The sequence below is a fragment of the Mixophyes fleayi genome, chromosome 1 (genome assembly GCF_038048845.1).
Source record: "Mixophyes fleayi isolate aMixFle1 chromosome 1, aMixFle1.hap1, whole genome shotgun sequence".
NCBI classification, from domain to species: Eukaryota; Metazoa; Chordata; class Amphibia; order Anura; family Limnodynastidae; genus Mixophyes; species Mixophyes fleayi.
In genome coordinates, this window is record NC_134402.1 from 207,084,711 (window position 1) to 207,099,850 (window position 15,140).

Sequence of the window (15,140 nt, forward strand, 5' to 3'; positions counted from 1 at the left end):
CAGTGCGACCCTGCAATACTGCAGCAGAATCAATAAGATGGGGGCTCACTACAGTTATCAATGAGTACTCTCAGTCCTTCTCCCTGTAGCATCACAAGAACGGGAACTTCTCTTTATAAAGAATGTTTTCTCCAGATGCATTTGTTGTGCTGAATATAACCACGGAAACAAAAGCTTTCTACATGATAGGATGTGTGAGTGACACTACAGAACACATCTAAGATGATGGCCTTATGCAGTGCGTGTGCTGTGTGCACAAGACACAATATTATGTTTATTAGAGCCTGTGTTTTATCGGCTGGAGGTTACCGCACATGTTTTTGGGGAGTCATTTGGACACACATGTGACTCTTCCCTACAAGTCATCTTCAGATACGTCACACTCTGTTGGGATGGCAGGGGTGGAAACAGTATCTAATGGCTCACTTTCACCAGTTAAGCAAGTCAGCTGGGCCCCAGGACTCGGATTAGGGGCATGAGTATGGGGTGCTGGGGCTGTGGGGCAGTCCATCCTGAGGTGACTGATTTTTCCACAGCTGTAGCATTTCCTCTCCAGCCTGGGCTCCGATGGCCTCTGATAACTCCCAGGGACAGGGCGGGGTGGTGGCTGGTGAGTGGTACTCGAAGGGTTAGGTACTTGCTTTTGGGGGTGAGTAGAAGAAGACTGTCCGCCTGATAGTACAGTCCTTTGGGGTTGGCTGTTAACCTGGCGCTTTTGCCAGTGTGGCCTCATGTCACATAGTGATCTGCCAACTGGGCTGCTTTTTCCAGGGTTGCTTGGCTACGGTCCAATACCCACTCCTTCACCTCCGATGCGCACCGGCGGTGAAACTGCTCTCTACAAATTAGGTCTACTAATTCTTCCCAGGACTTGGCGTCAGATCCATTTATCCATCTTATTATCAACTGCAGCATCTGTTTGGCAAATTCCTTATGGCTGATATGGGTGCTTTTAGCCAAGTCCCAAAACTTCTACCAGTAGGTTTCCGGGGTAATAACATAGCGCTTAAGGAGGGCCCATTTTACCACGTCGTAGTCAGTACAGTTCTCTGGGGCCACTCCGCAATAGGTTTCCACTGCAAGACCCTGTCGCGTGGGACCTAGATACTTTATCCACTCCTGTTTGGGGAAGTCATGGAGGCTACAAGACATTCCGAACACCTACAAATGTCCGTCAGTATCTCCAACATTATCATAAAATTTAGTGAAGTGGAGAGAGCCCAATCTGGGCGCAGCACATTGTTCACCAATTGCCCCACAACATAATAAGCAACCTCTCCGCCTCAGTTCTTTTGTCACCCACGGACCCCCAGCTGCTGCTTTATTAGTACCGAAAAGTTACCCTCATCATGCTGTTGATCTTGCGCCACTTGTTCACTCTGTGGGGGGTAACTATCGCTGAGAACAGGTGCTGTGTCCTGGGATGTTGCTGCCGATGCCTCTAGAGCTTGCGTTCCCGTCTCCTCCCGGTCACTGTCAGGTTCTTCATCTACTGTCTCGTGCTTCTCATCCCAGGCCTTCAGCACCTGTCTCATGTCGCTCTTTTTTGCTGTGTAAGAAATATCTATCTTCTTTGCTTGGCACAGTATCTCGAGATCTGCCTTGGACATTTTACTCTACTTAGACATCCTGTGCATTCTCCTGGCTGCAGTTATTCCTCTCCTTAATAACTCGGGTCTCCTGACTGGTGCACGTAAAGCCGCCTGGGGTTATCCCACCACTTGCCACCAGAAATCTGTGACAGGGTGGACCGCCTATGCCACCCTGTCTGTTGTTGCTGGAAATCAGATGGGCTTATTTTGCTACCGTTCCCTTTTGTTATCCCAAATGTGCCCTCTAACCGCAGTAGGAGGGGCTTACAAATGCTGCCACCACTGGACTCCTTCACGGCATCCAGAACCTCGTTCCTTCTGGGTAACTGTCGCTGCTAGGGTACCTCATTTCTGGTGTACCCCTGATACCCCTGATCTCTTCCTATAGATCAGGGTTGCTGTGGATGGATCTCCCACCCTGGCCTATCACACTGGCCAGAGCTGCTGAGTAGTGGGCAGAGCGGTGGTATCGGAAAGCTGGGTCCAAACCTCAGCTGGAAATGGATTAGAGTTGGGTCTAATCTGTAGGTCACAGGAATTACAGCATGTAAGAAGTTGTCAAGCAGGTCTTTGAAGCAAGTGATGTTCATTTAGCTCCAATAGTCCTAACAAGGAAAGTTTACACTGGTTACAGGTATCTGTGATCAAGAGGTCAGAAGAAATAAGATTGATACATTTCAGTACAAACCAGTGCTGTTTTATACAGTTTTGTACACAACCTCATAGGGGGTAGGCTAGCCCCCTGAAGTCTGAGTTATATTTAGTATCAGGATGCACTATGTTACCCCAAACATGGATTTTAATGCAAGATTTACACTTATCTGTTGTATCTTAAAACATGCTGTGATTTCCTGTATCCTGTTTTAGAGATAGAGGAAATCTAGCAGCAAGTCTAATTAAACCTTCATGTGCCTTCAACACTAATTGAAATACATTTGTACAATAAATTATTTCTACATGATGCAGCCACAAATAAGTTATTTATAAGTGATCCAACCACAGTTGCACAGTGCAGAACAGCCCAAGTAATATTTTTCCTACATGACCACAGTTAGATCATCCATCCAGCAAAAAGTCACTTTGTGCTTTTTCAGCAGCCGCAGTCCTTGAGAGTACACATAGATACAGCATGGGACAAAGTTTTTGTTGGAAGAAAGGCTTGTCAAAATACAGTTATTAGCACATCAACTTCAGTCCCAACATCTAACTTTAACATGGGGATTGTCTTTGCCTTCTGGGGATTTTTCTCATGAACTATCTGCATTCTCCTTTGGGCAAGATGGTGCATCTAGGTCCTTCAACTGGATCTACTTACTCAGGTGGATTGTAGTCCAACTTCTTTAGATTGTTTCATCAGACCTACTAAGGCCGCAAGGAGATCCTTTGGTTGGTGGCAAGATTCATAGCTAAAGGATTGTGGAATAACTCCCTCAGAATCGGAGTGGCTTATGCCACAGAAGGAGAGACGACTACACACAATCATTCAGGAGATGATGGCAATATGTTATGCGATTGTTAGGAACCCCTCCAGCCAGTACAGCAAAACCCAGAGTCTGCTCTGGAGTCTGTTGTTCACTGAGCAAGAGTCGGGGCCAGCAGCAGACAACGTATCCAGAGGACAAACCAAGGTCAGGGGGCACAGGTTCAGGATCCGGGGACAGGCGTAAGATCAGGGTCACTAGCAGAGGTTCAGAATCCTGGTTCAGGCAATAGATCGGGGTCAGCGCAGGTTCAAAGTCCAGGGACAGGCAAAGGTCATACATGGGTAATCAATCTCTGGTTACACACCAAACACAGGAGCAAATAGCAGGCATTAGTACTGAAACAGGACGCTATAACCGGCAGTGAGGCTCAGTCCTCACTGCCTTAAATACTGAAATGGACCAATGGGAGCCAGACTATAATCAGCCCTAGAGGCTGTCATAACAAGGTTCAGGTGTGTGGCTGTATGTTAGCGTGCTGCTAATGCCGGGATGCGGCGCAAAGAGACTGCAGCGCCCCGACTGTTGCCTAGACAACGACCCCCCCCCCCCCCCCGGAAGTGATGTCCCGGTCGTCATAGCGACGGCCGGGACGCAGGTGAGAGGCTGTAACAGTACCACCCCCTTGAGGAGGAGTCAAGAAACTCCGACATCCTAGCTTCGTGGGAAATTTTTTAAAGAATTCCTTCTTGAGTCTCTCAGCGTGGAGACGTTTTTGTGGTATCCAACATCGCTCTTCTGGGCCGTAACCCTTCCAGTGCACTAAGAACTGGACCTGACCTTGCACTTTTCTCGAGTCCAGGATTCTCTCCACGATGAACTCATGGTCACCTTTCACAAGCAGAGGCCGAGGTCTATTTGCAGAGTGATGATGGAACTTGCTGGGAGGAACCGACCTTTTTCAGGAGGGAACAGTGAAAGGTACTAGGAATTTTTAAGGATGGTGGAAGTTTTAGTCTGAACGCCACCGGATTGATTTTTTTCTCGATAGTGAACGGTCCGATAAACCAAGTTCCTAGTTTCTAACATGGTTGCTTCAACCTGATGTTTCGAGTGGACAGCCAGACTCGAACACACACTTTTAATATACAAGGACCACGTGACGATCAGCGAGGACTTTGGACCTGCAAGAGGCGTGACGTAGAGCAGAGTGTACTTTTTTCCAGATGGACTTTAGCTGGGATGTAAAGGCAAAAGTCCCGGTAACATGGTCAGAGGAGAGAGAATTCGCCTTTGGATGAAACCCGTAGTTACATAAGAAAGGGGATGTACCAGTTGCAGAATAGCAAGAGTTGTTATATGCAAATTCCACCCAAGGCAAAAGAGAGGACAGTTGTCATGAAACTTTGATACATAAATGCGTAAAAATTGCTCTAGAGTTTGGTTAGTTCTTTCCGTCTGGCCATTCGACTGTGGGTGATAAGCAGACGACAGGCTGTCTTTGATTCCAAGTGAATTGCAGAATACCCTCCAAAACTGTGCAATGAACTGGGACCCTCGATCTGAAACAGTGTCATCTGGGAGGCCGTGGAGACGGAAGATATGTGGAATGAACAATGTGGCCAAAAGTTTTGCATCCAGTAATTGAACAAAGTGGGCCATTTTGCTGAAACGGTCAACAAATACCCAGATGGTGTTATGACCAGAAGACCGTGGGAGATCGACCTATGAAATCCATTGAAAGATGTGTCCACTGTTTACCTAGAGGCATCAATTGACCAGAAGGACGAATCCTAGAAGTGTCACGACACTCGCTTCCGGCTCCCCCTGGCGTCCCAGCCGTCACCTTGACGACCGGGATGTCATTTCCGCTCTCTACCTCCTGTGTAGCGCGGTGTCCCGGCAGTGCTGGAAGCCGGGCGCATGCGCGCAAATAGGCAGCCCTGTGGGCTGATTAAATAAGGGGGCTTGTTCTATTTGATCTGTGTCCTGTGGGTGTGTGCAGAGCTAGGCTCTGATTGGTGGCCACCAGTATTTAAGTATTTAAGGTCTGCAGCCACTTCCCGGTTATAGCTTCTGTTACCAGTCTGCTGACCTGCTCTGCTCCTTGCTCCGCTCCTTGCTCCTGTCCTTTGAAAATTGTGTTGGATTGCCCGTGTATGACCCCTTGCCTGGATTTGGACCCTGCCTGTGTTTCTTGTGACCCCGACCTCTGGCGTGTTTACCGAACTTCTTGTTTGCTCGTGACCCTTGACCTCGGCTTGTGTATTGGATTCCCTGTCTGCTGCCGGCCCTCGACCCTTGCCTGGACTTCACTCCGCTTTTCTGGGTTCTCCCTAGTCTGTACGCACTTCACGACCCTCTGCTAGTCTGCAGCCAAGTCTGTCCCCACTACTAGGGGCTCCAGTGAACACCTGACTGGCAGAGCAGACTCCAGGTTGTGCTGTACCGGTTAGAGGGGTTCCTAACAAGAAGACTTGTTTCTAGCACATTCTGGGCAAGCACGGACATAGTTCACTACATCCGAAGCTAAAGTAGGCCACCAAACCCAGTGATACAGAGCTTCAATGGTCCTTTGGATCCTGGGTGACCTGCTGAGCGATTATCATGGCCTTCCATGAGGACTGACTTACGGAGATGAATGGGTACAAATAATTTATTAGCGGGTGTCTGAGCTGGATCAATTATTTGGAACTGACGAAGAGTAGCACAAAGATCCTGAGTTAGGGCAACATAATCGGAGGTTGAGGGAACAATGGATTATGGATCAGGAGACTGGGGATAATATGCCATGAAACTGCGGGACAGTGAATCAGCTTTGGTGTTCTTTGAACCAGGACGGAAAGTGATAAAGAAATTAAATTGGGTAAAAAACAAAGCCCAGCGGGCCTGTCTGGGATTTAAGGTTTTCGCGGTCTGGATATACTAGAGATTTTTATGGTCAGTGAAGATCGTAATTACATGTGTGGCTCCTTCTAACCAGTGCCGCCATTCTTCTAAGGCCCACTTGATAGCCAACAATTCACGGTTTCCAACGTCGTAATTAATCTCTGCGGGTGAAAATTTTCTAGACAGGTAACCACAGGGATGCAATTTTTTAGTCTGAGGGTCTCTCTGGGAGAGGATGGCCCCTCCACCAACATTTGAGGCGTCTACCTCTACAATGAATGGGAGTTCCGGATCAGGGTGTCTAAGAACTGGTGCTGAAATTAATGCGGCCTTGAGGGCTGAAAACCTCGCCAACCCTTCTGGAGACCATTCAGCAGGGTTGGCTCCTTTTCAGGTGAGAGCAGTGATAAGAGCCACCAAGGAGGAAAATGAGGCTATGAATCTTTGATAATAATTAGCGAAGCCAAGGAACCTTTGGATCGCCTTCAAGTTAGTCGGGAGGACCCAATCTTGTATTGCCTGAACCTTAGTGGGATCCATCGCGAATCCTGATGAAGAGATGATATACCCCAGAATGGTCACAGTGGACACCTCTAACTCACATTTCTCTCGTTTTGCGTAGAGATGATGTTCACGTAACTTCAGTAGGACCTCACGAACATGCTGACGATGCTGAGACAAGGATTGTGAATAAATTAGGATGTCATCCAGATAGACAACTGATTTTCCAAGGAATTACCGCAACACATCGTTGATTAAGTCTTGGAAGACTGCCGGAGCGTTGCATAAACCGAAAGGCATAACAAGATATTCCTTAGTGTCCTGACTGGGTGTTGGGGGCTGCTTTAAGCTGATCGATCAAGACGGAGATCAAAGGCAGAGGGTACGTGTTCTTAACAGTGATGTTATTCAGACCACGAAAGTCAATGCAAGGCCTAAGGCTACCATCTTTCTTAGATGCAAAGAAGCAACCAGCTCCTACAAGATCTATTGCACAGTCATAATCCCGATGTGGCGGAAGGGAGTCGGCTTTCTTCTTGCAGAATACATCACTGAACTCCTGATAGGGTGCAGGTAGTAATTCAGGACTAGGCTGGAGTACTCTTAGAGGTAGAGACAAACAAGCAACGGAACTGAAATGGTATTCAGACCACGAAAGTCAATGCAAGGCCTAAGGCTACCATCTTTCTTAGATGCAAAGAAGCAACCAGCTCCTACAAGATCTATTGCACAGTCATAATCCCGATGTGGCGGAAGGGAGTCGGCTTTCTTCTTGCAGAATACATCACTGAACTCCTGATAGGGTGCAGGTAGTAATTCAGGACTAGGCTGGAGTACTCTTAGAGGTTGAGACAAACAAGCAACGGAACTGAAATGGATCAATGGGAGCCAGACTATAATCAGCCCTAGAGGCTGTCATAACAAGTTTCAGGTGTGTGGCTGTAGGTTAGTGCTCGCGCGCCCGCCTGCTGCTTATGCCGGGACGCGGCGCAAAGAGACTGCAGCGTCCAGGCAACGGCCGAGACGTCACTTCCCAGCTATGACGACCGGGAAGTGACGTCCCAGTCATCATAGCGACGGCCGGGATGCAGGTGAGAGTCGCGGCGGCCGGGCACCGACCACGGCTTTAACAGCGATCCAGCATTATAAAAACTTCTGTAAAAGTCAAACATCTCAGCATTTTTTCCTAAATCCGGACTATATTTGCCTTCAGAACCGGCACGGTGGAACAATAGGCAGTATTATTATGAAGGAAATGTCTCCAATCAGGTCAGGTCATGTAATGTCATTTGATATTCCTTTCTGCACTTTGTGTCCCTGATTTATGTCATTCGGTTTCTGATCCATACAGAAGAATAGGTCTTTCACAATGACGTTTTTCAGTTTCTGGTAAAGTTTGATCTTTCCCAGATAGACCTGATGGTAGTGCCGAGGAGTGTCCTTACAACAAGGACCAGGTGGTTTAGAAGATCTAATATCTCCGTTCAGCTGCTAACCCCAGTGTGTTCAGCTGCCATTGCTGTCAACTGTCATTGATACTGCTATCTCAGTGCCTCCTTGGTGACCGTACCTGCACCCCCAAATGATGTACTTAAGTCTTGGCTCTGTTTCCGGCAGCGACCATGACATTAAAGTAAGAAACTAACTGCCAGCTTGGAGTAGCTGTCAGTAACCAATCACAGGGGTATGTATGCAGCATGAAAGCAAAAGCCTTATCCGAAACCAGGAGAGGATGAAGGTTTAGTTTTTATAACTGGTAAAGGATAGTTATGCTTGACAGCAGCTGATTTTTTTAAGGTTTCTACAGTAATGGGTTCTCCTTTCGCGTGTGTCAACTTTCCACTGTCTCTCCTCATTTCACCCATGACACACCATTGGCAGCTGAAACTTGTAATAATACACATTTTCCTGTCCAGCTGCTACAATTATTGTTCTGCTTCCATGAGCATCAGGTTTTCTCCAAACCTCTTAGATTATAAGCTCTTTTTATATCATTGAATGTAATTTGTTTGTCATGATGCCCTCAGTTTACAGAGCTGTGTAGTACGTTAGCACTTTATAAATGAAGGATAATAATAGCAATAATAGGGCTTTATATTGCCTGTTTTACTGCTGTTTGTAGCTGGCATGAATTGTACTGAAAGTCTTTTGCAAATTTTATAAATAATAAGTAAATACTGTTCTTCACTCAAGTAAGTCATATGGGTGTAACAATCCTGTCCAGGTTTGCTACTTTTCCTGTCTGCTCTGTTCTCCTGTGGATCACATGACTCACTTCAGGGCATGCCATTCAAACCTGCTCTATTTAAACTCAGCACTGACACCTGCTCACTGTCAGTGCAACTTGTTTGCTAGCCTGTCTCCATGGACTTCTGTGCATTGTCTGATACTTGTGTATTCCTGAACTCTCCTGTTGGATTTCCTGTGGGTAAACCTGCTTCATCAACCAAGTGCTGGTAGCACCATCTTTGGCACTCTGTTTGCAAGTATCTCTATGCATCAATTTACAAGACTTTGTTTATTATGCCAAGTGTGCGGATGCTCATCATTGTGATATTCTGAACTGCCATCTCACCATCTCTGCTGTGTACAGAACTTTGCTGCATTGTTTCCATGTGTTGATATCTACTTATGGTCATATTCATTGAAGTACTTATTAAGCAGACCCACTGTCTTGTGTTCTTATTTTCTAAACATTGTATGATCCTGACTCAGCTAGTCACCTGCACAGGCCATCGTGGGAACCGCCCACTAGGTCTGATATTATTCCAGTCCATAACAGTTTGCACTGACCAAAAAGGAAATGACCACCATGGGCGATCCCTCTCTCAAGGACCTATTGCAATATGTAGTAGGGAGAGTGGAAAAGCAAGAGTCCAATCAAGATCGCCTCTTCTTACAAGGTTTATCCTCTCATCTGGATTCTTTTCAGAACACACTGGTATCCTCCCATAAACCTGAGATCTTTGCTGAGTCTTCTTCGGATTCTGCAAACACAACTACCTTACACCCACAAATTCCTAATCCTCCAATGTATGATGGGAACCCCGTCATGTAGAAGATTTGTGACTCAATGTGAAATTCAATTTGAATTATTACCCAGGAACTTCCCTACGGATAGGGCTAAAATTGCCTACATTCTGTCCCTTCTTTCTGGTCAAGCCCTGGCCTGGGCCTCACCCCTATGGGAGAAGAATGACCCTTGCTACAAAATTATACAGAATTTCTGACAACTTTCAAACAAATTTTTAATGAACCTGGTCGGCTTTTCAGTGCAGCTTCAGGAATTCTTCGTCTACGCCAAGGTTCTCATTCTGTCTGGAAATATGCCATCATATTTAGGACCATGGCCTCCGAGTTGGAATGATGAAGCGCTGGTGGCCACGTTCTGGCATGGCCTATCTGATTAAAAGACGTGTTGGCTTCCCGTGACTTCCCATCTTCTTTGGATGATCTGATCTCGCTATGTGTCAGAATAGATCTTCGATTCAAGGAGAGGGTTCAAGAAAAGGAACAGATCCGCTGTCCTAATCATCGCCCTGTTTTCCAGAGCCCAGGGGCCTCTCTGCCCACAGAAGAACCTATGCAAGTGGGTAGGTCCCGCCTCTCTCCAAGTGAGAGGGAGAGAAGATTTAAAAATGATCTATGCCTCTATTGTGGAGGGAAGGCCCATCGCATCACTACTTGCCCTACGCGTCTGGGAAAACGCTCAGGCCAAACAGAGCAAGGTGGAACACCGTTAGGTCTGTTTGATTTTTCCCTCAACAGTTCTTCTCACAAAGAGAATCTCTTGTTTTCTGTTTTTTGGGAATCTTTCTATTCCGCTTGATGCCTTTCTGGATTCTGGTGCAGCCGGTAACTTTATTGCTGCAACTGTGGTTGAGAAATATCATATTCTTACTACACCACTGGAACGTCCTGTACGCCTTACAGTCATCGATGGCAGTAATATTCCAGGAGGCTTCATTCAGTTCCGGACTGTTCCTCTCTCCCTTCAGATTGGAGTTCTGCATCAGGAAAAAATTTCCTTCCTAGTCCTCCCAAAGACCATCAACTCCCTTGTCTTAGGTCTGCCATGGCTACGTCTCCACTCCCCAACTCTGGACTGGCATACTGCTCAAATTTTGTCCTGGGGATCATGGTGTCAGTCTCACTGTCTGAAAAAAGTAGTACCTCTTCATCTAACCACTGCTTCTTCGTTACCATCTTTACCTCCTCAATACCAACAGTATGCAGATGTCTTCTGTGAAAAGGAAGCAACCAAGCTTCCCTCTCATCGCATTTGGGATTGTGGAATCAAGCTCCTTCCTGACAAACCTATTCCTCGTGGTCGTGTATATTCCCTTTCTCTTCCTGAGACCCAAGCAATGTCTAAATATATTCAAGAAAACCTGCAAAAAGGGCTTTATCCGGAAGTCCACCTCTCCAGCTGGAGCTGGATTCTTTTTCGTTAAAAAGAAGGCTGGCGGCCTCCGGCCATGTATTGACTTTCGAGGCCTTAATGCTATTACCATTAAGAATATGTATCCTTTACCTCTCATCTCTGAGCTTTTCAAATGCATCAAAGGTGCCACTGTGTTCTCCAAATTAGATCTACGAGGGGCCTACAATCTTGTTCGTATTAAAGCAGGTGACGAATGGAAAACAGCATTTAACATACACGATGGGCACTTTGAGTATTTAGTAATGCCCTTTAAGCTTTGTAATGCTCCAGCTGTATTCCAAACCCTCATGAATGATATTTTCCAAGACCTTCTCTATCAATTCGTCATCATCTACCTGGACGACATTCTGATATTTTCTCGAGACCTCCCTTCACATAGGGAGCATGTAGGTCAAGTCCTGGCCCGTCTGAGAGAACACAACTTCTTCTGTAAATTAGAAAAATGCCTTTTCGAGCAACCCCAGGTTCCTTTCTTAGGGTACATTTATCTCCGTTCAGCCCGTTGTCTGAATCCTCGTCAAGCCAGGTGAGCCTTGTTCTTTTCAAGATTAGATATTAGTCTTACCTTCCGTCCGGGATCAAAAAATAAAAAAGCAGATGCTCTTTCTAGGTCCTTGCATTCCGAAGACCAGGATTCTCCCGAGGATATTCATCCCATCTTCAACCCTAGTTGTGTCTTGGCCCTTACTCCTGTGCATAAATCTACTTGCCCTCCAGGCAGAACCTTCATATTACCACATCTACGTCTCAAGTTGCTATGCTGGGCCCATTTATCTCGTTTCTCGGGTCATGCTGGGAGTCAAGAAGACTGGAGAACTTCTGACCCGGAACTATTGGTGGCCATCCCTCTTGAAAGATGTGAAATCATTTGTCTCTGCCTGCTCTAAATATGCACAACATAAGGTTCCTCGACATAGACCCTGCGGTCCTCTTATTCCTCTACCTGTTACTGAAGTACCCTGGTCTCAAATATCTATGGACTTTATTACCGATCTGCCTCCCTCCAAAGCTCATACGGTTATCTGGGTGGTGACAGACCGTTTTTCGAGAGCAGCTCATTTCATTCTGCTCAAAGGACTCCATCTTCCGCAGTGTTGGCAGAACTTTTCATCAAAGAAATATTTTGCCTCCACAGCTGTCCTCTCCATATCGTGTTAGACCGTGGTTCACAATTCGTTTCAAGGTTCTGGAGATCCTTTTGTTCTGAGTTAGGAATTAAATTGGACTTTTCCTCGGCATACCATCCTCAATCTAATGGCCTGACCGAACGGACAAACCAAGAGCTCGAAAAATTCCTACGACTGTATGTGTCTGCTCACCAAGCAGATTGGCTGGAACTCCTCCCTTGGGCCGAGTTCGCCCATAACAATCATTTCCATGAAGCTGTTTGTAATTCACCCTTCTTCGTCATGTATGGATGTCATCCCAGACCACCTACCTTTTCTCTAACTCCTATCTCCTCAGTTCCTGCAGTAGATTCCCTGCTACGCAAGTTTTCTCTCATTTGGACACAAACCAAAAGTAATCTGGAGAATTCTGCTGCTCGGGCTAAAAGATTTTACGATAAGAAAAGGTGTCCTGCTCCTCCACTTCTTCCAGGGGATAAGGTCTGGTTATCCACTAAAAATATCCGTTTAAAAGTTCCTAGTATGAAACTAGCACCCAAATTTATCGGTCCCTACCGAATCTCCGAGATGATCAATCCAGCAGCTTTTAGATTAGAAATTTTATCCTCACTACGGATTCCCAATGTGTTTCACGTCTCTCTGCTAAAACCGGTGGTACAAAATCAATTTTCAAGCGTCACAGCTTCTCCGCCTCCGGCTACTTCTCAAGATCAAACTGAATATAAGATCAAACAATTATTGCACTGTCGTAGATCCAGAGGTTCACTGAAATTTCTAGTCGATTGGAAAGGCTATGGGCCTGAGGAACGTTCCTGGGTTAAAGCTTCAGACATTCATGCCCCTCGCTTGCTCAAACACTTTCAGAAAAGATTCCCTAAAAAATTATCGTAGGTGTCCGGAGTCCAACCTAAAGGAGGGGGGTATTGTAACAATCCTGTCCAGGTTTGCTACTTTTCCTGTCTGCTCTGTTTTCCTGTGGATCACATGACTCACTTCAGGGCATGCCATTCAAACCTGCTCTATTTAAACTCAGCACTGACACCTGCTCACTGTCAGTGCAACTTGTTTGCTAGCCTGTCTCCATGGACTTCTGTGCATTGCCTGATCCTTGTGTATTCCTGAACTCTCCTGTTGGATTTCCTGTGGGTGAACCTGCTTCATCAACCAAGTGCTGGTAGCACCATCTTTGGGACTCTGTTTGCAAGTATCTCTATGCATCAATTTACAAGACTTTGTGATATTCTGAACTGCCATCTCACCATCTCTGCTGTACAGAACTTTGCTGCATTGTTTCCATGTGTTTATATGTACTTATGGTCATATCCATTGAAGTACTTATTAAGCAGACCTACCGTCTTGTGTTCTTATTTTCTAAACATTGTATGATCCTGACTCAGCTAGTCACCTGCACAGGCCATCGTGGGAACCGCCCACTAGGCCTGATATTATTCCAGTCCATAACAATGGGAAAAAGCTGGGATTAAAATGTCCTTTAAAAGTAAAATCTAATTGTGTTGATATGTATGAAAACTATTCTACTTATACTATTCTGTGGTTTTCTGGGGCATTAAATGCATTCTGAATATTTGGAAATATCATTTTTTATATTAAATAGATGGCCCTTCAGATCGTTAGTTAGGCGACACTAATTTACATTATTTTGCTTTTATCCCCTCAGCACTGAAGTCCTCACCTTCCAAAAAAGGAAGAAGCACACTTATTGCTCCTCGTCCCATGGGACCCTCTGCTGCATTCTCTGCAGGGCAAATCCCCATAGAGGAGGAAGAAAAAAAGTATGACCTACGTGGAGCACGCAGCTACCCAAATCTGGAGGATGATGGTGAGACTAAGGACTTGATAGAATGTTTGTCACTATGCATCAAGGTTTACAATATAAAGCCTCCCAAGTTTTGGTGGTCCACAGCAACCGTGATCTCACTGACTGCCTAAATAAATTGAAACTGCTGCAGCTACTTAATCATTCAGGAAGCGGCTGTGAATTTCCACTGCAAAACTATTGAAGCATACCTACACATGCAATCACAGTGATTGGCATAAATAACACTACCCATTTTTAATTGCAATAAATAGTGCATAACTGTATAAATTGACCCCTCCTACCTCCTTCAAATAAGCAGAGAAACAGGCCATTCGGGAGACATTTTCAGCTGCCATTCGATCACTGTTCTCAATACATAATAGGCCCAAAAGTATTGAAAGTGCTGAAGTTAAAAATTCTCTGGAGTTATCTAATTAAAGAGGTGCTGGGGTAGGGTGGGCTAGGGAGAGAGTATATGTGTTAGTTGGAGGAAGCAGGGTTTAATATTAAATATTTAAATTTGGATGGACAGCTTCTTTAACCATAGTTAAATAATACAACAGTGGTAATTATAAAAAACAAAAACCTCTAGCATTACCAAAATGACAAATAAAACTGGTGTTATAGGTGGAGAAATCTCTTAGTCGCAGACAGTTGTGCTCACTCCGTGCTCCTGTTTTCCACCACAGCACCACTTTGTATTCTATTTTCACTACAAAACACCTGGGATATGTTCTTTTTATTAGGACACTAAATTACACCTTTCTTATCTTAGCTGGTATTTCTTTTTCTTAGATGGTATTTCTTTTTCTTAGATGTGACTGGATCACATATAAATAACAGGGCGCTTATTTATATAATTGGCAATGTACTTACCTTTGATATTGTGTATATTTTAAGATAGGAAATCGTTATTTCTGAGACCAGGGTAGAAAAATTGCTTTTTCTGTTTTACCCTTGCTAAAGGAAATACTTTATCTCTGATGTATATATCTAATAAAATGAGCCTTTGTTTAGAAAGTCTGCTGTTTAGAAAGTGTATTGTGATGTGGAAAAATGGCTTGTTTGGGGTTTGTGATGTTTTGTGTGAATGTGTATTCTGAACTGTCTGAAAAAAAGCCCATATGTTAATCAGGCCTTTTGATATGTGAGGCCTTTTGAAGACAGGAAGGGTTAATTAAGACCTTGCTACTAGATTTCCTGTGTCTAAAAATAAGATGCAGGACATCACTGAATTTGTAAGATATCACGGATAAGTGTAAATAATTTTAGCTTTACAATGCATGTAAATTTATGTTTTGGTAAACAGGTTACATCCTGATTCTAAAAATAGCCTGTGTCCAAATC

General features: G+C 45.1%; 1 protein-coding gene across 3 annotated transcripts in view; it reads left to right on the forward strand.

Moving 5' to 3' along the window:
- Positions 1-14,813, forward strand: part of PIP5K1C (phosphatidylinositol-4-phosphate 5-kinase type 1 gamma) — a 238,503-nt gene extending 223,690 nt beyond the window's left edge. For 2 of the 3 annotated variants that reach the window (XM_075204822.1, XM_075204823.1), the window contains one exon: positions 13,653-14,813. In XM_075204822.1, the coding sequence (XP_075060923.1) occupies positions 13,653-13,924 (272 nt within the window). In that variant the 3' untranslated portion in view covers positions 13,925-14,813. The remainder of the gene's footprint in view (positions 1-13,652) is intronic. The other variant, XM_075204825.1, reaches the window with a different exon arrangement.
- The last annotated feature ends 327 nt before the right edge of the window (positions 14,814-15,140 follow it).